The 24,292-nt window shown below is 33.0% G+C and overlaps 2 protein-coding genes and 1 long non-coding RNA gene across 4 annotated transcripts; 1 reads left to right on the forward strand and 2 right to left on the reverse strand.

Moving 5' to 3' along the window:
• Window positions 1–4,178: 4,178 nt before the first annotated feature.
• On the reverse strand, window positions 4,179–12,156 carry LOC107805414 (uncharacterized). Of its 2 annotated transcripts, XM_016629448.2 has the most exons (22): window positions 11,868–12,156; window positions 11,585–11,726; window positions 11,297–11,376; window positions 10,094–10,180; window positions 9,914–9,964; window positions 9,721–9,838; window positions 9,583–9,639; window positions 9,387–9,451; window positions 9,218–9,301; window positions 9,001–9,051; window positions 8,830–8,892; window positions 8,696–8,742; window positions 8,480–8,549; window positions 8,324–8,386; window positions 7,915–8,004; window positions 7,799–7,837; window positions 7,465–7,692; window positions 7,285–7,370; window positions 6,011–6,059; window positions 5,786–5,866; window positions 5,608–5,701; window positions 4,179–4,690 (listed from the first exon to the last, which is right to left on the reverse strand). In XM_016629448.2, the coding sequence occupies exons 2-22, from the start codon at window positions 11,700–11,702 to the stop codon at window positions 4,509–4,511; spliced, it is 1,803 nt and encodes a 600-aa protein (XP_016484934.1). In that variant the 5' UTR covers window positions 11,703–11,726; window positions 11,868–12,156; the 3' UTR covers window positions 4,179–4,508. The 2 variants fall into 2 exon arrangements, with proteins under 2 accessions (XP_016484934.1, XP_016484935.1); XM_016629449.2 differs by lacking the exons at window positions 4,179–4,690; window positions 5,608–5,701; window positions 5,786–5,866; window positions 6,011–6,059 and adding an exon at window positions 6,468–6,676 and having other exon boundaries at window positions 11,868–12,146.
• Window positions 12,157–12,725: 569 nt separating this feature from the next.
• Window positions 12,726–18,769, reverse strand: LOC107805416 (DNA replication licensing factor MCM6). Its single transcript, XM_016629453.2, has 18 exons — window positions 18,574–18,769; window positions 18,345–18,497; window positions 18,135–18,260; window positions 17,891–18,053; window positions 16,920–17,113; window positions 16,636–16,831; window positions 16,366–16,443; window positions 15,759–15,988; window positions 15,560–15,674; window positions 15,024–15,098; window positions 14,791–14,931; window positions 14,472–14,675; window positions 14,229–14,390; window positions 14,094–14,149; window positions 13,834–13,973; window positions 13,618–13,743; window positions 13,239–13,369; window positions 12,726–13,142 (listed from the first exon to the last, which is right to left on the reverse strand). The coding sequence occupies exons 1-18, from the start codon at window positions 18,651–18,653 to the stop codon at window positions 13,011–13,013; spliced, it is 2,502 nt and encodes an 833-aa protein (XP_016484939.1). The 5' UTR covers window positions 18,654–18,769; the 3' UTR covers window positions 12,726–13,010.
• Window positions 18,770–19,387: 618 nt separating this feature from the next.
• Window positions 19,388–20,277, forward strand: LOC142171412 (uncharacterized). The gene is made up of 2 exons (XR_012700976.1): window positions 19,388–19,711; window positions 19,921–20,277. It is a non-coding gene; the product is annotated as an uncharacterized LOC142171412 (long non-coding RNA).
• The last annotated feature ends 4,015 nt before the right edge of the window (window positions 20,278–24,292 follow it).

The raw sequence follows: 24,292 nt of genomic DNA on the forward strand, positions 1-24,292 counted from the left end.
CTGCAGTAAATACAGGGTAGGAGTAAGTTTTGACTCAAGTAATAGCACAAAAGGGTGCACTATTAAACAAAACCAGTAGTCACGGTCAATATTAAAAAATATTAATTAAATTAAATTATGATCAGGCTTGTTTGAACATATTAGAACGTATTGCATTAAAAAATTTTAATTGTCATTTTATTTGTCAATATGATATACCCAATAATAAAATCTCTATTAAATTAAAGGGGCTTATATAGTCATTGAATAACTTTTTTGTTCTATATTTTTCTTTATTCTATTATCAAATGTTTAATATTTTTATATTGTTAATAGAAATTCTTATTAGTATATTACTTTGTTTAATATTTTTGACTGCTTGCTTTTTTTTTTTATATAATATAAGAGAAGATATATATTTTATTAATCTTGAAATATTTTTTATTTTAAATTTTGTTCTGTTGTTATCAATAATATTATCTGAATTTTAATGAATAAAATCTCTATTAAATTAAAGGGACTTATATAGTCATCGAATAAATTTTTTGTTATGTATTTTTCTTTATTATACTTATCCAATATTTAGTATTTTTACATTATTAATAGAAATTTGTATTGGCATATTACTTTATTTAATATTTTTGTCTACTACTTTATTTTTGTAATATAATAAAAGATATATATATTTAATTACTCTTGAAATATTTTTTTATTTCAAATTTTATCCTATTGTTCTCAATAATATCATCTGAATTTTAATGCATAAAATCTCTATTAAATTAAAGAGAGTTGTATAGTCATTGAATAACTTTTTTTTCTGTATTTTTCTTTATTATACTTATCCAATATTTAGTATTTTTACATTGTTAATAGAAATTTGTATTGGCATATTACTTTGTTTAATATTTTTGTCTATTGCTTTCTTTTTTGTAATATAATAGAAGATATATATTTTATTACTCTTGAAATATTTTTTAAATTTTTTTTATCTTATTGTTCTCAATAATATCATCTGAATTTTAATGAATATATTTCTCTATTAAATTAAAGAGAGTTGTATAGTCGTTGAATTAACTTTTTTGTTATATATTTTTTCTTATTATATTATCCAATATTTAGCATTATTGCATTGTTAATAGAAACTTTTATTAGCATATTACTTTGTTTAATATTTTCTCTTTTTATAATATAATAGAAGATATATATTTTATTACTCTTGAAATATATTTTTTTATTTTAATTTTATCCTATTGTTCTCAATAATATTTTCTGAATGTTAATGAATAAAATCTCTATTAAATTAATGACACTTATATAGGCATCGAATAATAGGCTTGTTAGGAATTTTTCTTTATTATATTATCTAGTATTTACTATTATTGCATTGTTAATAGAAACTTTTATTAGCATATTACCTTATTTAAATTTTTGTATGCTAATTTTTTTTATAATACAATAGAAGATTTTTTTATTTTTTATTTTATTCTATTATTCTCAATAGTATTTAATGAATAAATAAACTTTTTATTTAATATTTTTGTTTATTACTTTCTTTTTGTAATATAATAGAAGATATATATTTTATTACTCTTGAAATATTTTTTAAATTTTTTTTATCCTATTGTTCTCAATAATATCATCCGAATTTTAATGAATAAAATCTCTATTAAATTATAGAGAGTTGTATAGTCATTGAATAACCTTTTAGTAATAAATTTTTTTTATTATATTATCCAATATTTAGTATTATTACATTGTTAATAGAAATTTTTATTAGCATATTACTTTGTTTAATATTTATAATATAATAGAAGATATATATTTTATTACTCTTAAAATATTTTTTAATTTTAATTTTAATTTTATCCTATTGTTCTCAATAATATTTTCTGAATTTTAATGAATAAAATCTCTATTAAATTAATGACACTTATATAGGCATCGAATAATAGGCTTGTTAGGTATTTTTCTTTATTATATTATCCAATATTTAGTATTATTACATTGTTAATAGAAATTTTTATTAGCATATTACTTTATTTAAATTTTTGTATGCTACTTTCTTTTTATAATATAATAGAAGATTTTTTTATTTTTTATTTTATTCTATTATTCTCAATAGTATTTAATGAATAAATAAACTTTTTATTTTTGAAAATAAATTATTTAAAAAAACAAAGAAAATTTGAATTGGCAGTATTATATTTTTTGTAATTTTTGTTTTTTATTTTAAAATAATTTTAAAACTCCAACTTGAAACTACTCTCCAATTTAAAAGAACAAATTTGTTTCAATTTTCTTTTTTTACTCTTGACATATTTTTTTATTTTAATTTTATCCTATTGTTCTCAATAATATTTTCTGAATTTTAATGAATAAAATCTCTATTAAATTAATGACACTTATATAGGGATCGAATAATAGGATTGTTCGGTATATTTATTTATTATATTATCAAATATTTAGTATTATTGCATTGTTAATAGAAACTTTTATTAGCATATTACTTAATTAATATTTTTGTATGCTACTTTCTTTTTATAATATAATAGAAGATATATTTTTTTATTTTTTATATTATTCTATTATTCTCAATAATATTTTCTGAATAAATAAACTTTTTATTTTTAAAAAGAAAAAGAAAAATTATTAAAAAAACAAAGAAATTTTGAATTGACAGTTTTTTATTTTTTGTAATTTTTTGTTTTTTATGTTAAAAATAATTTAAGAACTCTAACTTGAAACTACTCCAATTTAAATGGACAGTATTGTTTCAGTTTTTATTTTTTATTATAAAATATTTTATTTTATTATTTTATAGATATTTAAATTCAAAAATAATAACCAATAACTAATTATTAACTACTTAAGCCATGTGACAGTTTTTTATTTTTTGTAATTTTTTGTTTTTTATTTTAAAATAATTTAAAAACTCTAACTTGAAACTACTCCAATTTAAATGGACAGTATTGTTTCAGTTTTTATTTTTTATTATAAAATATTTTATTTTATTATTTTATAGATATTTAAATTCAAAAATAATAACCAATAACTAATTATTAACTACTTAAGCCATGTGGCTTTTTCCTAAGCTTCCACTTGGCATAAGGAGAGGATTGTTTCCCCTCCTTTTAATAATATATAGTATTGTTTCAGTTTTCGTTTTTTATTATAAAATATTTTATTTTATTATTTTATAGATATTTAAATTCAAAAATAATAACCAATAACTAATTATTAACTACTTAAGCCATGTGGCTTTTTCCTAAGCTTCCACTTGGCATAAGGAGAGGATTGTTTCCCCTCCTTTTAATAATATATAGATATAGATGAGGAAATGAGTGCCAAGGCCAACATTTATTATCTTATTTTGAGGAGAGAATAGGGTTCACCTTCCCCAAAATCTTCCTATAAATTCGCCCCCGAGTATAATACTACTACTACAAGGAAAAAACATCAACGGTTAGTTATGTGAATCTTCAAAAATCATTTCATTTTGTATTTGTTAATGTCTTTTAGGATAGAATTAAAGGTTCTATAAAGTATGGTTCTATAATTCTCAATTTATTCCTACACTGATATATAAGTAGTAATTTTAACTAAATTAAAAATACGCATGCCAAACATTGATCCTAATGTAAATGTGCAATAATAACTACTATATATCTCAATCTCAACAAAATTGGTATTAGCCTATATGACTAGTTTGTTCTACTGAATCAGATTCTTCCTTGTACTGATTCTAAATGATTGCAAGTTTTGTTGACACAATTTCTCTCTTCATGAGTTTTGATCTACACTTTTCCTTTGGAAGTACATTAACAGTTATTTTTCACTGTGTCACTTACATAGTGTGTCAAGTGTAATCATTGCTAATTTTGTCTAATTCGTATATAGAATGAGATTTTGCGTGGCCGCATCTGTTAAAGGGCTCTTTTAGTGCTAGGGATGATTTGAAGGAAGCAATAATTTGCATCATGTGAAGAAACACTTACGCTTAAAGGTCATATGAATAACAAGAACATAGAAGAAGATTAAAGGAATTGAAAACTCTGATAAAAGCTTAATCTTGCTCCAACAAGCTGATTCACTGTGACATTTGTTTGGAAGAAACATGTAATTTTGGGGGAGAGAATTTAACAAGTTTCCAGCCTCAAAATTTTAAAGGTCTATTTGTTCAAATTTGTGCGATATAATTGTTATATGGAATATCAAAAACCTGTTGGTTTCTTCTGATCTTCAAAATACCATTAAATACATAAAGGAATTGTTCACAGTACACTTTTTCTGCAGTTCTAGAGAAACAACTTTTACCTTTCAAAATTGATGCCTAAAATTTAACTTGCTGCCGCTACAACTCCGTATAAAAGACTGGAACCCAGCTCTATTTCTAACTAACCTTAACTAGAGAAGCTGTAAAACCTAATGCACTCGCGTGGCTATACATATCGAATGAAAGAACGGCACTAGCAAAATTTGATTGATAAAGATCACAAGGCCATCAATCAGCAAAGTGTGGTACTGTTTCCTTAGACATGTACACCATTCCCGTTGCAATAAATCCCATCAAAAGATCCATTACCATTAGCAGTTGTTCCATTTCCAACTTGATGAACATTTTCCACTGATGTACCATTGGTAAATCCATTAGTCACTGCTTCACCCTTCTTCAAAAGAGATTCGAGCTGCCCACATGCTGCTGCTATAAGCCCTGTTCAGAAAAATAAGAATTAGATCATAATGAGGAGCCAATAACTAGTGATCAGCAAGAAAGTAAACCGGCAAAACTAACTCTTTCTTTGAAGTAGAAACCAAAATGTCGTGGATATTTCTCACTCCAAGGTCGAAATTTGTTTATTTAACTACAGATTCAGGCAAAACCTGGACTTTAAGGTGTAATTTTCTGTTTGATCTGAGACTTCTAGACTTGGGAAATACAATTACAGCCTTCACGAAAAGAATGAGGCTTGCAAGATTGCTAGTTGTGGACAGCATACTCAACATAGAACCTATAAGTTGAAGAAACTAGTTTTTTTCTCCAAAATCTAGTGGCATAGGGGTCGGTCATAATTCATCTTATTAAACGAGTACACAACCAGATGCTCTACACAAAAGCAGCTCCCATGCAAACTACTTTTGTTCTGTAAGGATGAACAACCATGCAGTTATAAAAATTGGTCAAAGTTCTATCTTTTCAACAAAGCTGATGCTGCTGAATGCAACTGACATATAGAAGAACACGATTCATGAAGTCAACTAGTTAAAGAAAGCAAACTAGAACTGACTTGACCGATGTAGTGCAGCAAGGTCAGAAGGTTCTAATGTGTCTCCCAAGAGTCAAGACCAATAAAAACAAAAGACGACTCTCGAGATTTTCATAAGAAAAGGAAGACTACTCATAACATTAGTTGTTGAACTTGCACCACCAGAAAAATCTTCATTCACTTAATGTCTTCAAACAAAGTACCAATCTAAGACGTGAACAATGACTTTTTTGGATCAACTAAAAGCCAGCCAGATAAAATGTGAAATGCAAGTCCAAATATTAAAATGCTACTTCAAAAGTTCCAATGCGAGCATGAGTTATTTTGCTGGCTATGAACAGAAGTTTAAAGGAGGAAGGAATACCTAAGAACACGGCAGACGGTTTTCCTGGCCTTGATTTAAATTCAGGATGAAATTGGATGCCAATAAAGTAAGGGTGATTAGGCAGCTCAACAATCTGTAGAGGAAATAGAAAATTAAACCAACAACAATAATACAAGTATCTATCATGACTTCATAATTCAATTATACAAAGGTTCACCTCCATGCGGCGACCACTTTCATCTTTGCCAGTGAAAGAAAGACCAGCATCTTCAAATTGCTGCACCATATCAGGATTCACCTAAGTAGCAGAAGACAAGTTTTTAGCATACATACGAAATAATGATATCACATCTTATGGTCCACATATAATTATAGCACTCCACCTAGGTGTGCTATAGCTACACCATAGTTCCAAAGCTTAGAAGAAAAAAAAGCATCAAACCTCATATCTATGCCGGTGCCTCTCATCTAAAAAGCTCTGGTTGCCATATCTGAGAAAGATATAGTTTAGCCACTTGGTAATATAAATAGGAAAAGTCCTCCGGAGTGGCTTCAGATCATAAAATAGCAAAGTCCGTCATTATGTGTAAATTAAAAAGATCCCTTCTCCAAAAAGAATCAAAAAAAGAAGGGGGACAAAACCAGCTTCCTTTGCAGGTTTTTCTTATAGAAGATCAACAGGCAGTCTAATCTTTACAAGTTAAAATAAAAATATTCAAAAAGGTGACGTCACAATTGACTGTGAATGAGCAATCACTCTTCAGGAGGGGAGAGCACACATAAAGCTAAACATGCACAAAGTAATTAGTATAAACACGTAAATTCATGTGCTATTGGAAGATCATTTGGTGGGAAATGCCGGAACCATGTTGGAATATTTTATCTCAAACATTACATTACAAATGCAACATACATCTCGGGCCTTCAAATTGTTTGGCACTCCTCCCTTCGTTTGACAATCCCAAAGGAATGAGATTTTTCTATAATTAGAAAATATTTAATTTTACATATAAAATTCTGTTACCTTCTCTAGAAAAAGTATTCCCTCTGTCCCAATTTGTTTGGCACTCCTCCCTTCGTTTGACAATCCCAAAAGATTGAGATTTTTCTACAATTAGAAAATATTTAATTTTACATTTCCATTTTGCTGTTGACATGACTTGTTGAAGGCCTGCTAACTACCAAACATATACATTATTACCAAGGGTACTCTTTGGGTATTTTACGCATAGCTTATGTGTCAAAGCTCCTGTTTTCCTTCTTAAACCCTATTTCCATTTAAATATACACCAGAAAATTGGCATGGAATACATAATAAAGGATGATATGGAATTGATGCTAACTTTAGTAATCTTTTAGAATTGAATGTCCTATTTCAGTACAGATCACATATGGCCAGTTGAGAAAAACATTATATCAAGAAGAACTCGAACTTCCTCCCAGTTTATTAAATATCTAATTTTCAAGTTTCAACTTCTACACCCCAAATGGAAACAACGCATAGCTCCACCAAGTTAAACATAGACACAAATATCAGCATGTTAAGAAATTGTTCTGTGGTGCTCATCTGCTTATCTTTTAAGAGATTGTTCCGTGGTGCTACTGCTTATCTTTCTTTTGCATGTACTAAAAGTATCACTTTCCGGCAGGTCAATTAAAACTACTAGTTCCATTCTCCTGCCTATGCAGTGAGGTTGGAGGAAAGGAAGAACTTACAATTTTGCAGATTTAGAATCTCTGACTTGAAAATACGTTCTTCTTGATCCAAGACGCATGGTACCACCCATATGTGTTTTTGAACCCTGCAAACATGGTTTACAGATTACTATTGCCGCAACTAAAATTAAACCAAAAATATAGGAAAACCATGATGAAAGGGAAGTATCAGAACTTAACCTCCGGCATAAATATTACACACGGATTCTGAGTGTTGGGATCAAACTCTGTACTGTTCGCATCTTGCAACCCAAGAATGGATCTAGCATACTCGATAACAGCAATTTGCATGCCTAGACATATGCCAAGGAAAGGAATTCTGTTTTCACGGGCATATTTGGCAGCAAGTATTTTACCCTCCACACCTCTATCACCAAATCCTCCGGGAACTAGTACAGCATCAGCCCCCTATCAACATGACGACTTTGTCAGAATCATATCTATGAGATTAAGTAGGGGCACTAAAGAGTGAGTTTGCCTATCATATGATCTTGAGAAATTACACCATACAGACCTTCAACAAATTCCAAGAACTTCTATAATTTTCAGGATTCTGCAATGAAGAATATAAGTCTCAGCTTTCGACATACAAGAAATAAAGCAAGGAAACAAAGATGGACACGAAATTACCTCTTTGGCAGTTTCATCTTCGAGGTCACTGGCTGGAACCCAATCTACAATAAGTTTCCTGCGGCAAGCTACAGAGGAATGCAAAAGAGCCTGAAAGGGCAGATTATATATCAAACAGACAGTTATTAACTCTATGAGAGAAAGAAAATGATTTTAAAAGACATACGTCAAACAAACAGCAATATCATAAAACGTGTGGCAAAATTGAAACGAGAAGGGCACTAAAGCAGAGGATATATGTCGATTATGATCCATTGAAGAACAACTTTATTGTGCGCTGGAAAAGTCGAAGGTACTTGAAGGGTTAACAATATCAAATTTAAAAACAGCCACATGAGTACATAAGTGCAAGTAAAAAAGTTCCAGTTGATCTATATTTGACTTGAGAACGGTTTAGATGAGATATCACCTTCAGTACAGAGAGATAGGAATCTGAAAGGCCTGTGTATTTCCCCACCATGGCAACTCGAACCTGTATGGATGACAAATTATGAAAGGTTTAAGGATGATAGAAAGACAAACTCCAAAAGGAAAAGAAACATAATATATATGTCCTAGAACCTACTGGCTCATGTAGCATGTCACAAAGTTCGGCCCGAGATGTCCATTCTCCCAAGGCAGGCTCCCTAGCAACTCTATCAATGAAAAATCAAATATTTTACCATACAACTATATAAGAAATGTCACAAAATGATGATGCAGAAAACTGGTCGAAGATTACAGGCCATCAATGTACATAACAGAAATGAAAGACACTTGGAGTGGATCTCATTAGACTAACCCATCAAGGTTCAGGACTTTCAGAATCGCTTCATGGGCCTTCTGATCCTGGTCCAACGAAGAAAAGTAATTCGTCTTGAAACTCAGAGTGAATTTTAGCAAATACATCAAAATAAGAGTACCAACACCACTCACTCTTAAAAGCAAAGGCACGCGCCAAATGTTCGAGACATCGTAAAGAGTGATGATATTATCTACCTGGAAACCAAGGCACACAGAACCTTAGCACCATGGAATAATAAATTTGGTGGCCCAAATAAGATTTGGGTGTATGAAGATACAGATTTTAAAGCATAATAATAATACCGGAACATGACAAAAACGGGAAAGTTTCTCCTTCACATTATCATCAAGTGCCTGAATAAGATAACGAACTTCAAAAGCTGAACTTGACAAACCTGAACTAATAAATAAATACATGGATAGATAGATGATGAAAAGCCTTATATATATATATATATATATATATATATATAAAGAGAGAGAGAGAGAGAGAGAGAGAGAGAGAGAGAGAGAGAGAGACCGTTGTGCTACGGCAGGCTATAATATTTGGTGTCAGTCCCAGGCTTCTCAAACCCCTTACACTGTGTTGAGTTGGCTTTGTTTTCTGAATATCAAAAACAGCTTAAGTACTCACCCTACTAGTTACTTTAATGGGAAAGGTTAATATAAACACTTTGATTAGAAGCTACCTGCTCACCAACTACATTCAAGACGGGCACAAGGCTGACATGTATCAAGCAAAAATTTCCAGCACCTAAGAAGCAAAAAATTGAAAGATGTTGATAGCATTAGAGTGCTAAGCTCAACATTTGCATTTTCCTAGGGCACAAAAGAGAATTAATTATGTGTGATCTGAAGAAGTTAAACTCGGACTTGCAACCTTACCTACACGATATGAGAATTGTCCTAAAGCTTCAATGAATGGCATAGATTCAATATCTCCTGCACCAGGGTCAATTACTTTGAGAAAACTGATTCACAAACAACTTATCCTGCCAGTTGCCAAACATCATTTGAGCATACCTATAGTTCCACCCAGTTCTATGACACAAACATCAGCTGGACCATCCTCTCCATCAACTGGTATGACAGCCACACGTTCAATCCACTCTTGAATGGCATCTGTAATGTGAGGGACAACCTAAACAAGTGGGCAGATAGTAAGACGGTAACTAAAGGTAGAGACGAAAATGCGTATTCTGGAACAGTGACAAACCTGAACTGTCTTCCCCAAATAATCTCCTTTTCTCTCCTTATCAGTAACAGACTGAAAACCAAAATTCAAGCAGTTTCTCAAACTTAACATTTTTCATTCATGGATTTCATTACATGAATTTTGATAAAGCATGAATCAATCATCTCAATGGGAGAACTTTTCTGATTTTTGACAACATACCTGGTAAATTTTTCCAGTAGTTATATTGTTGTCACGTGTCAACTTAATATCCAGAAAACGCTCGTAGTTTCCAAGGTCTAGGTCTACCTATAAAAGCAAAGGAAAAAAAAAACCATGATCTTAATGGCATCAATACTAATAATTCCACTTTATCCTTCCTGCATGTTAAATCAATAATGTTGTTTGCTCCAGGGGCGGATCTATGTAAGGCAGAGGGGGTGGTACGCCACCCGCAAGCTCGGGTAAAAATTTCAAGTATACAGTACTATCTTGAGGAAAATATTATGTATCTAAGGCTTGGCACCCGAAGTAACTAAATGAACGCACCCGAAGTAACTAAATGAACGGAGGTTCCATGGTCAGGGACTCACTTTTTCAAGCACAACACCCAAGATCGCCCCACTAATGTAAATTCAATTTTGTTTTCCCTCTTAGCGCTACTTTCCTTTTTCCATTTTTTCCAATTCTTCTCTTTTTTCTAAATTTTTTTTATTTTCTTCATCTTTGTCTTTCGGCTCTTTGTACAACCCCATTTTTATTATACTTTAAAAATATATATTTGCTTCCGTTTTCTTTTTCTAGACCTTTTCTTATTTGAATATGATTTTAATTATATATATTTTTATCGTCTAATGTTAGTTTTCCCTTGATTTCAAAAAAAAAAGGACCGAATATCTTCAGTTTGGTTATCGTATATTTAATTATGCACCAAAAATCTTGTTGAACGAAAAAACAATTTAAAATAGACCCGAACCGAAGTAATTCAAGAAAGAGCTAACCGACCAAATGTATACTCTAATTCAATTTCCTTGGCTAGTGGCAGATTTGCATTAAATATAGTGGCACCCGTAGCCATCAAATCCTGGATCCGCCTATGGTTTGCTCTAAATATAAAGGAGCAACTTCCCACCAAAATTTGTGAACTCTGGAAGTTTTGCCCCTCAACACAGAATACAAGCTACGGGAAACACAATGAGAGCATTCACTTGCCATCAGAAAATTAACTAACATGTTTAGCTTAACTCTAAAAAGTCCATATCATTAAAAAGTTCAGACGTTTTACTTTTTGAACAGGTAAGTACATTAATAAGTTAAAAGTTTGAAGAACTTGTTCCAGCTCTGACCATATTGTCTCACCTCTACTGAGATTTAGAGGGGAAACAAGGTTTAATGAGTTGTTAATACTAGAGATTCTTGTCTAACCTCTCCACCATCATCCAAGACGAATACTTCTCCGTGCTCGAAGGGAGACATTGTTCCAGCATCAGTGTTCAAATAAGGATCTGAACAGGGGTAATACGGTGAAAAATGAGGACATAAGCGGACAGTTTATATAACTTCATTTCCAACAAACGAAAAAAAGACGTATGCTCAAAAACAACAACAACAACAACAACAACAACAAAGTAAAATATGCATTTCATAACTAGTTGAAAAGGTAAAAAATGCATTATATAAAAGAAGAAGGCAGAAGGTAGTGTGAGCAGAGACCAATTTTAATGGAAGTAACCCGAAGACCGCAAGCCTTAAGGATGAGACCAATACTGCTGGCGGTGACTCCTTTGCCAAGCCCACTAACCACTCCTCCAGTTACCAACACGTATTTCATCTCTGATTATTCACCTCCTCAATCCTATTAGTGGAATTCAATGAACAATAACACTATTTAGCAACTGTTCTCGGCGAACAAAATGCACACGCCGAAAAATGTAACGTTTTGCGTCTTAGACAAATTAGTAGTATATGGCAAGTCAATATATGGCAATTAGCTTACCTACTAAGGTGCTGTTGAGGTTTACCCGCTAGCAACTTCTCCGATTGAGTCCAAAACTTAACCTTAGCTGAGACAGAAAGAGAATGAGCGAAATATAAGAAGGCAGAGAATGAGAAGAACTGGGAATGGTAAGAGAAGATGATGGCCGAAATTTGTTAGGTGTGAAGAAGCGATGGCGGCTTTATGCAGTTTTATATATGACAGGGCGAAAGGGAGGATTCCCCTAGGTTCAAATTCTAAAAGAGGAAAAGAAAAAGTTCCAAAAATACCTTTGAAATTATCCATAACCTCTGTCAAAAGTTTTGTTTTTAACATATGTCCCTTATTTCCAACTCAGCAAACGGAAATATACCTTTTCACATGTGTCCCTTATTTACAACTCAGCAAATGGAAATATAATATTTATGTGAGAAAACTTCTTGTTGAGTAGAACATTCAGCTGATAATCTATTGCTGTTATCACTACTGCTCCTAAAAGTTATTACTAATAAATAAGAAAGGAAAAAGGTCAAATTTGCTCTTGTACTTTGCAAAATGATTTAAATATAGCCTCGGTTAATAGTTGAGGTAATATTTTTGTGTTCTCCTTAATTTAATATTCCCCAAAGCTACTTTTCTCTCTTTACGATCAAATGAATAAAAGGACATCCGCTTTATTACTAATTGTTAAACTAAATTAAGTAGTAAAAGATTTATTACGCTCAAAAAGAAATATTCATTAACCCATTTCTTATGTTCCTTCCCCGATGTAATAAAAAAATATTTTTTTAAAAAAGTCATAGCAACAAATCCATGAGTTGGTTAGAGTTAATATCAAAGCAGATTGATTTTTTGAATTCATGTTTGCCTGTCGCACGTCAGTCAATATATTCTGAATAATACAAGCGTAAACAAACATAAATAATATAGTACAGAAACCAATATCCCTTAACAACATTCTCAAACTCAAGTACCAACAACTAATTTAACTGAAATTAGTTAGGCTCCTATAATCGCCCATTTCCACAAAGGGTGCAAGGCCTCAGCTTTTACAATAGAAAACACAATTTCCCCGTCCTAATAGTGTAAATGACTTGAGCATATAGGCTTTTGAGCTCATATGATGGTTCCAGACTTTCAGAAGTTGACAAGAATTCCAAATCATCAATCTACAACATAATTGGGAGCGACGGCCAAAATCCTGTCATTTCTGGATGATGTTTGCCTTCCACTTTCCTCGCCTGCTTGTCTACCATCATCCACAACTATCAAATGGCCTTCTCTTCGTACCAAGCTCTGTCAACAACATACATATGTTCCAGATATCAGTTGAGCATAAGAAAAATACTAATCAAGAAGACCATTGTACTGCATAAATATCTGAAGTGTTACCTCTATAATAGCTTTCACTTTTGTGACTTCAGCTGCTGCCTCTTCCATGGAGCTGTAGTTGTTCTTCTCGTTCTGCTGACTCACATACCACTGTATAAGATCTTTCTGCCTCATTCCAGCTAACCCAGTCCCTGCAGGTGTAAATGACGTTGAGCATTCCAGATTCAACATAAGTAAAATGCTTATGACTCGGAATATAACTGAATCGATGCTTTTCAAGCTTTTATTACTTCATCCTGCTGTTATTTCTTGTTTCCTTTTCATTCTTTCCCATTATATCATGTCACAATGAAAATTTAATGCAATCTAACACTACAACCCAAATTTTGCTGGCAACTCTAAGCAAAACATTCAGTAAATTTTTTGTGAGCTGATTTACCTTCTCGCGATACAGTCTCTTCATGCTGCCTCAGTCTCAGAACAAGAGCACGGGTGACTCTCTGGAAATACTCGTCGCTGATGATTAGTTTCTTTCCTTGCTTGCTTGTAGTTCCAGCATCATTTTCTACAAAGGATAACCAAATCAAGATACTCTCTGCATCATGAGAAAAAGATCCCCAAAATAAATGCACACGACCAATTGGATGTTACATACCTGCATTCCCAGATACTGACTCAGTCGGAGCCCCAGTTGGTTGATTTTCCCCTTGACCAGTACCATTTTCAGTATTACCAACACCATCCTCGCGATTCTCATCTTGGAACTCAGAAAGATCAATTTCACTTGACTCCACACTGCATAAAAAATTGAATTGTCCAGTTATCTACGCAAAATTGCATATTTTGGTTCATAGCCATTTGGTGCATACATCCAGTTTTACATTTCATTGTGAGGTACTACGCATTCCTACATACCTGATTATTGACGTCTTTAACAATCTCACTGCAATTCGTACGTGACGTGGTTGCACCTATCCCAGAATACACAGTTCAGTGCATATATACAATGATTTACTAGCAACCAACAAGAAAATTCAGCACTTCTCGCACCTGAATATCTAAATGACTTCGAGCAATAGCCTCCGAAAGTCTGATCAATGCCTCCAACTGTCTTACAGTCATGCGGTAGGCAACTCTACTCCCTGGAGCAGTGTCACCTCGACGTAAGGCAACATATGAATCCACCAATAACTCTCTAGCTTCAGCAGTTAGCTGGGTAATACAAAATTCTTTTCAATACAACCAAAAGATATCAGAATGTACAACCTTGATAGACAAAGGTGCATAACAGACCTTAGGTTTCAGTGTTTTTGCATATGTTATGTAACGCTTCACTTGTGCAGTGCTAAAGGGAGGATCAACTGCATTTTCCCGCTTTTGGTGAACTCTCACAATGTGATGAGCAATATTGTAGTCTGTTTGATCGTCAGGGTCATCAATCATAACATATACCAAATCAAACCTTGAAAGGATGGCAGGAGGTAGAGCAACATTATACTGTACAAGCAAACAACATCATTAGACAAATAGACATGACGAATGAAACATGTAAGAATGATGACAAAACCCAGCAGCAGGAGGAAATGTTAGTAGCAAGCACAATAATAGCCACCTTCAGAGGTTTTGTCTTATCATAGCGCCCACCAGTGGGGTTTGCTGCAGCTAAAATTGAAGTCCGGGCATTCAATGTTGCTTGTATACCAGCTTTAGTTATGCTTATTGTCTGTTGTTCCATTGCTTCATGAATGGCAACCTTAAAATGGCAGAGTGTTTGAGAAAGCATCAGAGGCAAACTTGCTGAAAAGTAAACAGAAATGCTGAAGAAATAGCACGATGATTAAATACCTGATCTCTAACATCCATCTTGTCAAATTCATCAATACAACAGATACCATTGTCTGCAAGCATCAGTGCACCAGCCTAAAATCATAAAAGCCGATTTATTAGGATATGGGGTAGAAATACAAGATAATAAAAAATAAACTGAAAGGGAATCTAAATAAAGAAAAATGGAAGAAGAATTAACTCAAAGTGTTCTGTCTAGAGAGAATAACTCACTTCCGGATATTAATTTGCATTGACTTCTCCTCCCTCCCCTCCCCCTCCCAAAAAAGGAAGAAATTCACATTGATTAAGTGTAGAACAAAATAAACTCAGATACATCAATAGCTTGGATTCTAGGAAGTCAATAGATCTCATCACGCCAACATCAGAATCTAGATGAGCTTCTTGCACTTGGACTGCAGATAACATAGTCACAGGCCAATGTTCCATGTCACTACAGGTGACATCGTTTTAGACTTCTCAATGCATCTAGCTTATATTATGCTCTCTACAATAAATTATCCAACTTTGCGACAAAGTAAAAAGTTGCATACTACCTCAATACAGAATTCTCCAGTTTCGGGTTCTTTGGCCACTGTTGCTGTCAACCCAGCAGCAGACGAGGATTTCCCTGATGTATAGACAGACCGAGGAACCAGACCTGATGTGTATCTAGGCAATAGATGAAGTAGCAGAAGTTAGTCCTTTGCCAGGAGACAAGGAAAAAGAAAAAAAAAGGAAGAGAAGAAAGCACACTTGAGGAACTGAGATTTTGCACAGCTAGGATCCCCAACAATGCAAACATTGATGTCCCCTCTTAAATTAATGCCTTCGTGAGTAAACTTGTGAACACCACCCAAAAGCATGAGCAGTATTGCCCTCTTGATATCTGGGTGACCAAAAACAGTTGGAGCAATGCTCTCAACAAGCTTATTGAAAAAATCCGGAGTATTCCTCATTCGTTGGATGTCATCTAGCTCTTCAGCCTGCCAATAGAGTGATCGACCAAAGCTGACTCAGCCAAGCATACTAAAACGTTGACATGCACATGACTACAAGCAAATGGAGCTTTCAAACTCCAATGCAGTTGTTACATATTCATGGACGGCCACAGCCTCCTATTCGCACAAGGACGAGGCTGACTAACACGCACGCACACATATATATGTGTGTGTGTTTACTACGGATGTGTCGAAAAATATGCAAAGTTCTAGAGCACGGAGACTTGGATAGTCTTCCCAATGGTGATTGCCTTTATGAACCCTATAAAAACTGCAAAGCTATGCATACTGAAATATATGCCAGATACTCTACTTATGTTTTCTGATAGATGAAAAGTGAAAATGACAAATGAAAGACCAACCATGAACTCTGGATTGTCATCTTCATCAACATCTCTCCTCCTATTTCTGATGTCATTGTCCCTTCGGCCATCACATATCTGGGTGAAGGAGATGCATCCAATATCAGTATGTTAGATGTAGTAAAGATTAGAAGTAGGGACTGCATTTGCAAACAAATAGTACACTCAATCAACTTCAAATAGGTCCAAATTTAATAATCAACAAGGAGATGCTCCTGTATGGGTCCCAGTCAGAAATAGAAATTAACTAATTCCAAAGTGTCAACTAACCTGAACTGAGTTGGCAATAAAGGCTAATCGATATGAGAGGTCCCTGACACCCAAGGCCCTAAGGCCCTTCACACCTTCTTGACCACCGGTGGCATTCCTTCGCTGAGATGCATCTCGGCGACTTTCAGCTCTTTCCCCAGGAGAGGCAAGTGCAAGTAGGTCAGGTATCACTACAACAGTACCAGTAAATATGACCCTGCAACAGAGTAGGCTCAGCAATAAGAATGCAACATGTCCAACTTAAGTACTAGGTTAATGTACCGGTATAGAGTGATTGTACTTACGTATCACCTGCCCTGGCTTGTTCCACAATGTCATGGCGTAGAATGACATCAAGTGATCTCGGAAGGGACCCCGCTGGTATCTCCTTGGAGGTCTCCTGCATTCGAACCCTCTGCCAGTCTGCAAATTTGCTCTCTTGTCTAAGTAGTGCCCACCTTGCTTTGTTTTGACATGTTGCATTCATGCAAATTATGGGCTACAAAGACAAAAATAGACAAAGAAAAAGTTAATAAAAAGTCAAAAGACGTTAACAAGTACTAGTAAAAACAGTAGACATGGAGGAATAAGCACTGGATAAGTCAGTGCTTTGTCACAAAGCCTATTCTGATCACTTCAGCCAATATTCAACTTGGTAATGTTGTTATTGTGAGATATTAAATTTTGGTATCGGAATTTTTCTTTTCTTTTTCATTGAATGAGATAAGTTTCCATTATGCTTTTTTGTGTGGTAACTATGAACAATCTTATTAGTTACCAAGCAAAGCTATACAAATCCAGCAAGACAAAACTCAGTCGGCTGATCTATCTACAAGTCAAGAAAGACACCTATAAAGAACTATCTTAGCTTTCAGGAAGACTATGGCACGCCTCCTAGGGAGGGTTTCCATTTCTCCCATACTTGCAATCACTCCTAACTCAAGTCACACCTACAGACTCATTTCATTTATGCTTTTCATTTGGAAAGAAAAAAATAAGCTCTCCAACATTGATTGCATCCACAAATAACAGGGTCAAATATCATACTAACAACAACCAATGGCAAAGGCAGAAACTCCGACTAGGGTATTCAAGAAAATACAAAAATGCAATATCTGGAATCTGAACCTGTTTCTGTATGTTAAAGGGGGTTCAAAAATTTTAATATGCATAAAAATTATTGCTTTTACCCTAATTAAGTAGTATAACTTGCAGTCACTGCTAGCAGCAATAAAAATGACAATCTTATAAACAGATGAACGAATAGGAAATAAACCTCGGTATATTTGAATTGCTGTTCAACATTCTTGATTACAGTTCCGCAGTCCAAGCATTTGAAGGTTCCCTGCAGAAGCTCTGGTCGGACCTCACTGGTACGGGTTACCACTCCAGTTACCGACACCAGTTTCCCTATCTCTGCTGTAGTCAATTCTCTCAATCTGGGCCCAATTTCCCCAAATTAGCTAAATGCAATTAATCAAGAGCACGCAAAAAGAGAACAGAATTATACTGGAGTGAACCTCTTAATCAAGGGGAGATTGTAAAAGGCGACGTTGATGTCCTTGTTAGGGTTATCATCTGTGATGAAAGTAGGCTTCCGTTCCATCACGAATCTCTTGCACGCATTTTTCAGATAGGATTCGAATCTACAAGGAAATTCGAAGTATGTTATTTTATTATACTTAAGATACACAGTAAAAAAAAAAAAGGAAAAACAAAAAATAAAAAACCTGAGAAATTCATCGGAGATGGCTTTTTGGAGAATATCATTGAAGCGCAGAACATGTGAGAAATCAATGAACATGGTATTGGACTCATTAGGTCTCATGGCTTCTATCTCCGACTCGTAAAATGACTCACGCGAGTTGGCATCCACTCGAAAACTGATAGCACGATGTCAGATCCAGAAAGGAAAAAAAAAGGAAGAAAATGTGAAAAACAAATAAAATTGAAAGAAACCTCTTAAGGAACTCCAAAAAGATGTTTTCGACACGAACGGCTTTCTCGTCGACGAAGTACCCACCGCCATAGCTGTCCATTTTTTATCTTCTAATATCTCAAGGGAGGATCAATAAGGAAATGAAAGTTTCAGAGAGAGAGAGAGAGAAAATAGATACGGAGAGGAATAGGGATGTGGCGGGAAAACTATATAGCCGCCGCTCTTATGCTCTAGGATTCCCGCCAAAATTATTCCTACGCCGTGCGCTACACCACTCGGATCATGTGGGCTTTTGGGCCCTTTTAAGTCTCCAAAGCCCAACCAAGCCGTAAATAAGAAGGCACTCTCTCATATCATGTAACCCGAGGCTGATTTACGCAAATATCCACTTTTTAGGTCACCATCTAGTTTTGAAATCTTTAAACAAATAGTCGATAGGATTTATCATTTATCTTTTCTAGTCAATATAAAAATTATGTAATAATTATATAAGATTACACGTATATTATATATTAATTATAGACGGGATACATATAACACTACTTAAACTTATCCAATATTGTCATTTAGCTACATTAAGTGAAGCTTGTATCTATTAGATACTTCAACTTCAGTCAATATATGTCTATCAAACCCAAAAAATTAATCAGTAAAACAAATATGATGTGTGTATTTCACAAATACTGACATGGCAGAACTTAACGAATAAAAAGAAGCCACGTAGCTTTTGACTTAAGTTAATGAAAAATCCTTTAAAAAAAAGAAATTTGTTTTAAGAGATAAAGCCCCTCCGCCTGCGCCGTCCCCCCCCCCCCCCCCCCAAAACCCCACAAACCTTTCTTCTTAACCTAACTGTAGAAGTAGGCAGACACGGCTGGGGGTGTAGTTTTAGGAAAAGATTACATTTTGGTTACTTGCTCTCTTCTCTTTTGTTAGATCCGTCGTCGGCGACCACTGGCCGAAATCCGGTCACCACTTTTTCAACATCCATCTTCTCACCAATTCATCTCCTCCTCTATCGACTTCAACCAAGGCTCAGCCATATCTCTTAGCTCTTATGTCCATCCTTTTATAGTTTCCTTTACCGAGAGTGACAGAGAAGTAATCGGATCCGACCGGAAGTAATTTTTTGGCAAAGATATCGGGTTTACATTCTTGGTATATATTATTTTTATTAGTGGATTCTTATCATAAGAAAAATCTTGTTATATCTCGTTAAGACAATTTTTCGAAAAACTTGATGAGTATTTCTTGATTTGGGTAGATTCAAGTTGTTAGTTGCTAATTCGGTATGTTTTTGTTTCATTTTTTATCTTGTTCTTCCTGAAAATTAGTTAGTAATTACTGAAAATCTCAACTTGGGCCAGTATCAAATGGAAAAATGGAAGATGGGAGAAGATGAAACAATAACGGTGGCAGGATTTTTGGTGGACTGCGATGGCGGACCAGTGGCGATGTGATGGTGTATATGGTGGTTCTATAAAAATAGTTTTAAAAATTAAAAGGAAAAAAGAAAAATTGGAAATTTGAGCTTGTCTCACCCCTAAGAGAAGTGGAATGCACCTTTTCTGCCATGTCACTCTTGTGCGTTTGATAGACACATTTTGAGTAAAGTTGAAGTATTTAATAGGTAGAAGCCTCACTTGAGGTAGCTAAGTCACAAAGGACAAGTTTAAGTAGTCGTATATGTATTCCGCCTTAATTATATATATTATTTATATTCAGTGATAATTTTTTCTGTAAGTAGTTGGATGAGGAGCTATTTAGGTTAATTATTTTTTTAATTTTAATCCTTATTTTTATAAGTTGCACAATATAACCCTTTGAGAATATAGTCTTTTAGACAAACTAGTCTTATGATACGCGCCTCGCGCGTACTTTAGCTCCAGTGAATAAATTGTTTATAAAAGTCACATAAATATTATTAGAAATTATGTTTGAGTAATAAATTGGAATGAAGAGGTTGGCGTTATTGATACTAATGGATAATGTAAAGTCTAAAATGATTAATATTAACTCAATATTGTATAACAAATAATTTAATATAAAATATATAGGGAGTTGTCATTTGGAATAAATGCAAACGTGTACCAATTGATAATGTTAAAAATATAAATATATAAGAAAAATAATAGCATGAATTAATATCAAAAAAATTAGATTGCATGTCATATCTTAGATTGCCAATTGTAAGTTACATCTTAAATTACCCATTGCATAGTCTTTTCTTGCGCTACCAATTTATCTTTTGTCATTAATTTATATCTTGTATTACTACTAAATTGCAGAAATCAAATTTTTTATAGTGCATCTTAGTTTCTCATGTGTGCGTTTGTTTATTTGTAAGCAAAAAAGATTTTTTTTTTGGTTGGTCTGAATATGAATATGTGTTATCAAGAATTGTGGTTATTACTTATGGTAATGAAAGATCGCAAAGAATATTAAAATTAATTTTCTAAATAATAGTATACATGCTTTTAACAATAAAACAATTTTTATATGGCAACGAGAATAAGCATTAGACGGCAAATTTGTAGAAACGATAACCTTTTAACATAAGTTGAACACTATGCATACCTGACGTGCCAAACCTAGAATGCTTTTTCGGAAGAAATTTATTCATTATGAGATTCTCTTTGAAATATTTTATATTGTTATACACAATTAAAACAATGAGAAGATTTATATAAGTAAAATTTTGATGTTAAATCCCGAAATTTTAGGAGAGATTTAACAACTGAAATTTATCTGACTGTAAAGTCTTAAATAACAGAAACATGCTTAATTAAATATTCCAAAATATTAGAAAAATAATTAAATAATTATTTCAAAATATTAGGAAAATAATCAAATGACTATTTTGTCTAGTGTGAACACTATTTTAAAAGGATAAATAAGGCGAACGACATTTCGATTAGGATTTTCGTATTTTTAATATAATATATATTAGACTGACATTAATTTATGCTCATACTTTTCTCCACCTTACCAATAAAACATTAGATTATCGTCTAACATCTGCAATTAGACCATCTCTAACATTTTCTCATATGATTTTTAATTTTTTCAAAAGGAATATTTTTAGACTGCACCCTAAAAGGTCTATAAGTTACAAGAGAAACAAAGAGATAATCATTTATTAAATAGTAAAAATTCAGGTAATCCAAATCCCCTATTGTCGTAAACTGGACCCCCTCAAAATTAATTGTACTTCCCACCGTCAATGACAGAGTCTTCATACAAAAAGGGCCCTATATGTTAAAAAAAATTACTTTCCAAAATTGTCCTCTAGGCTTCGAGTAACTCAGTGTAAGGCCATTGCCAAAAAAGATATAGAAGGAAAGAATGGGAATTTTAAGGCAAACTTTTTGAAAATAGAAAAATACAAACAATATTGTATTATTGTATATGAAAATATTAATGTTGTTATAAGAAAAATCAAATTATGGTGGATGTCTAATCTTCCTCCATGATCTTCTCAAATGCTTAATGACATGTTTCTATGCTTAATGACATGTTTCTATGCTTAATGACATATTCAATGACATATTTTTCTTCACTTTTCATGCCTATATAAAGGCCTTGTAATAGATAGGAAGAAACACATAATTGAAGAAGAAAATCTCTTCCTTCTCTCTATCTCTATTTCTTGTTCATGTTTTACTAAATTGTTTTTATTTCATAACACGTTATCAGCACGAAGTCTCTAACCTCAAGGTTAAATTTCACTTCTGGTAAGGTATACCTCGATGATCTATTTGTCGAAATTATCAAGCTTAACAATTCTTTTAGATTTTGATATCAGATATACATATAAGTATATTCCGCCGAATGAATGTTGGTTCTTTCATTTTTGTTTCGTTGTGATATTTCATCATAATATAAACTTGAGCATCTTGTTCATGAATATAGTATTGTTAAATTTTCATGAACTAAATAATAGGTGGCATGCGGTAGACTAAATAATCTACAAAATTAAAATTATACTTTATTATGTATGCTTATGATTTTACCTTATAATACGATTTTAGTATGCCTAGTATAGTGATTATATATTAGTTTATTGTCAAATATAATATAATAATAAATAAAAAAATCGTAACTATTTTATTTTAATAAGATAAAATATTAGAACAAGAAGTACGTACTACACCAACTTTTTCGTTGATGAAAGTTGTTATCAAATTAACATGTTGAATCATTTCCATATGGAAAGCATATAGTAGTAGATAGAGATTTCTCCACTATTTTTTTTATTCCCTGATTGACTTAAAGGTTTTGCTATATCTCTTTGTTTTTCTAGAGAGCATAATACTTAGTTTTCACAAAAGTGCATGGTAACTAGTAGTACTATTATTCTATTTTATACATTATTTTTCTTAATGTTCTGGTCATATCACTTTCATCTTAAAGTAGGCTTATTGCAGCAAAGATCACATGTGAATTTTTAATATTATTTTGTATTTTTATATATTTGTTTGACACTAAAAACTTAGCTGATTTGAGTAAACGAAAGTCTATTGTTGAGAATTATATCCAAATGACATTATGAAGAGTTTAACTCAAGAAGTAAGTATTTTCTCTGTATTTGAAATTATTTTTGTCCTTTGCTATTAATAATATCAACTTCAATAAGTTCAAGTCGCAATGCACCATGAGGGTAAGACATCGGGATCAAGTCCTGATGCTCCATGATGATAAGAGTTGGGTTTGAGTCTCAATTCACTATGGCCTAATATGCCTTTATATTGGTAAGACATTGGGTTTGAGTCTCACTGTACCATATTGATGATATAATGATGACTAAAGAAAAATAATATATTTTTCATGAAAAAACATGAAGATTGTCCCGTTTAATTTGCTCCATTCTTGAAGTGAATTTGGTAGCGGCACATAATAAGTCTAAATGAAGACAAGTGGTTGAACAATGAACGTGGGCGTTCCAAAGATCAAAATAATAATAATAATCATTATGATTATAAAAGGAGAACAATAAGGGTTCTCAAAATAGTCCTTCAAAGTGTGAAAGCAGTGTTTACCATCAAATTGGTATGAAAAATAATAAAGCACGTCGCTGATTATGATTCATTCATTGAAGAGAATGTGACTTGTGATAAGCATTGAGAATCCAGACCCATTCCTAAAGGTGAATGTTGCAATATGTGATAAAAGTAATGAATAAAGACATGCAATGTATGATTGGTTGAATACCATACAACTCACCTCTAAGGGAGGTTTGTGTGATAAAAGATCTTGTAGTACAAAAGTTGTTAAGAGCTCCGGAAAAATTAATTTGTTACTACCCGGATGAATAAAATTATTCACGATATTGATATTGTAAAGTTTCAAAAGAAACTTTTTGAATTTCAAATGTATAAGTCAAAGTGGTTGGCATATTGAGACTATAAATAAAAGGAATATATTGAATATCTTCATATTTCTATAATCATAACGGGTAAATATGAAAGATTACCCGATTTTCTTTCTATTTGTACTACACAAATATAAGCATGATGATGGAATCATATGTCACAAGTAAACTAGAGGTTTACTGAAACAAATATTAGTTGGCATGACCGGTTGACCATCTCGGTTCAATTATGATGCTAAAAATTAATTGAGAATTACATTGACGTATATTGAAGAAACATAAGATTCTTCAAGAATTCTCTTGTGCTGCTTGTTCTAATGATATACCAGTTAAGGTTGAGATTGAATCCTTTGATTTCTGGAATGAAT

Source organism: Nicotiana tabacum, chromosome 17, assembly GCF_000715075.1.
Source record: "Nicotiana tabacum cultivar K326 chromosome 17, ASM71507v2, whole genome shotgun sequence".
NCBI lineage: Eukaryota > Viridiplantae > Streptophyta > Magnoliopsida > Solanales > Solanaceae > Nicotiana > Nicotiana tabacum.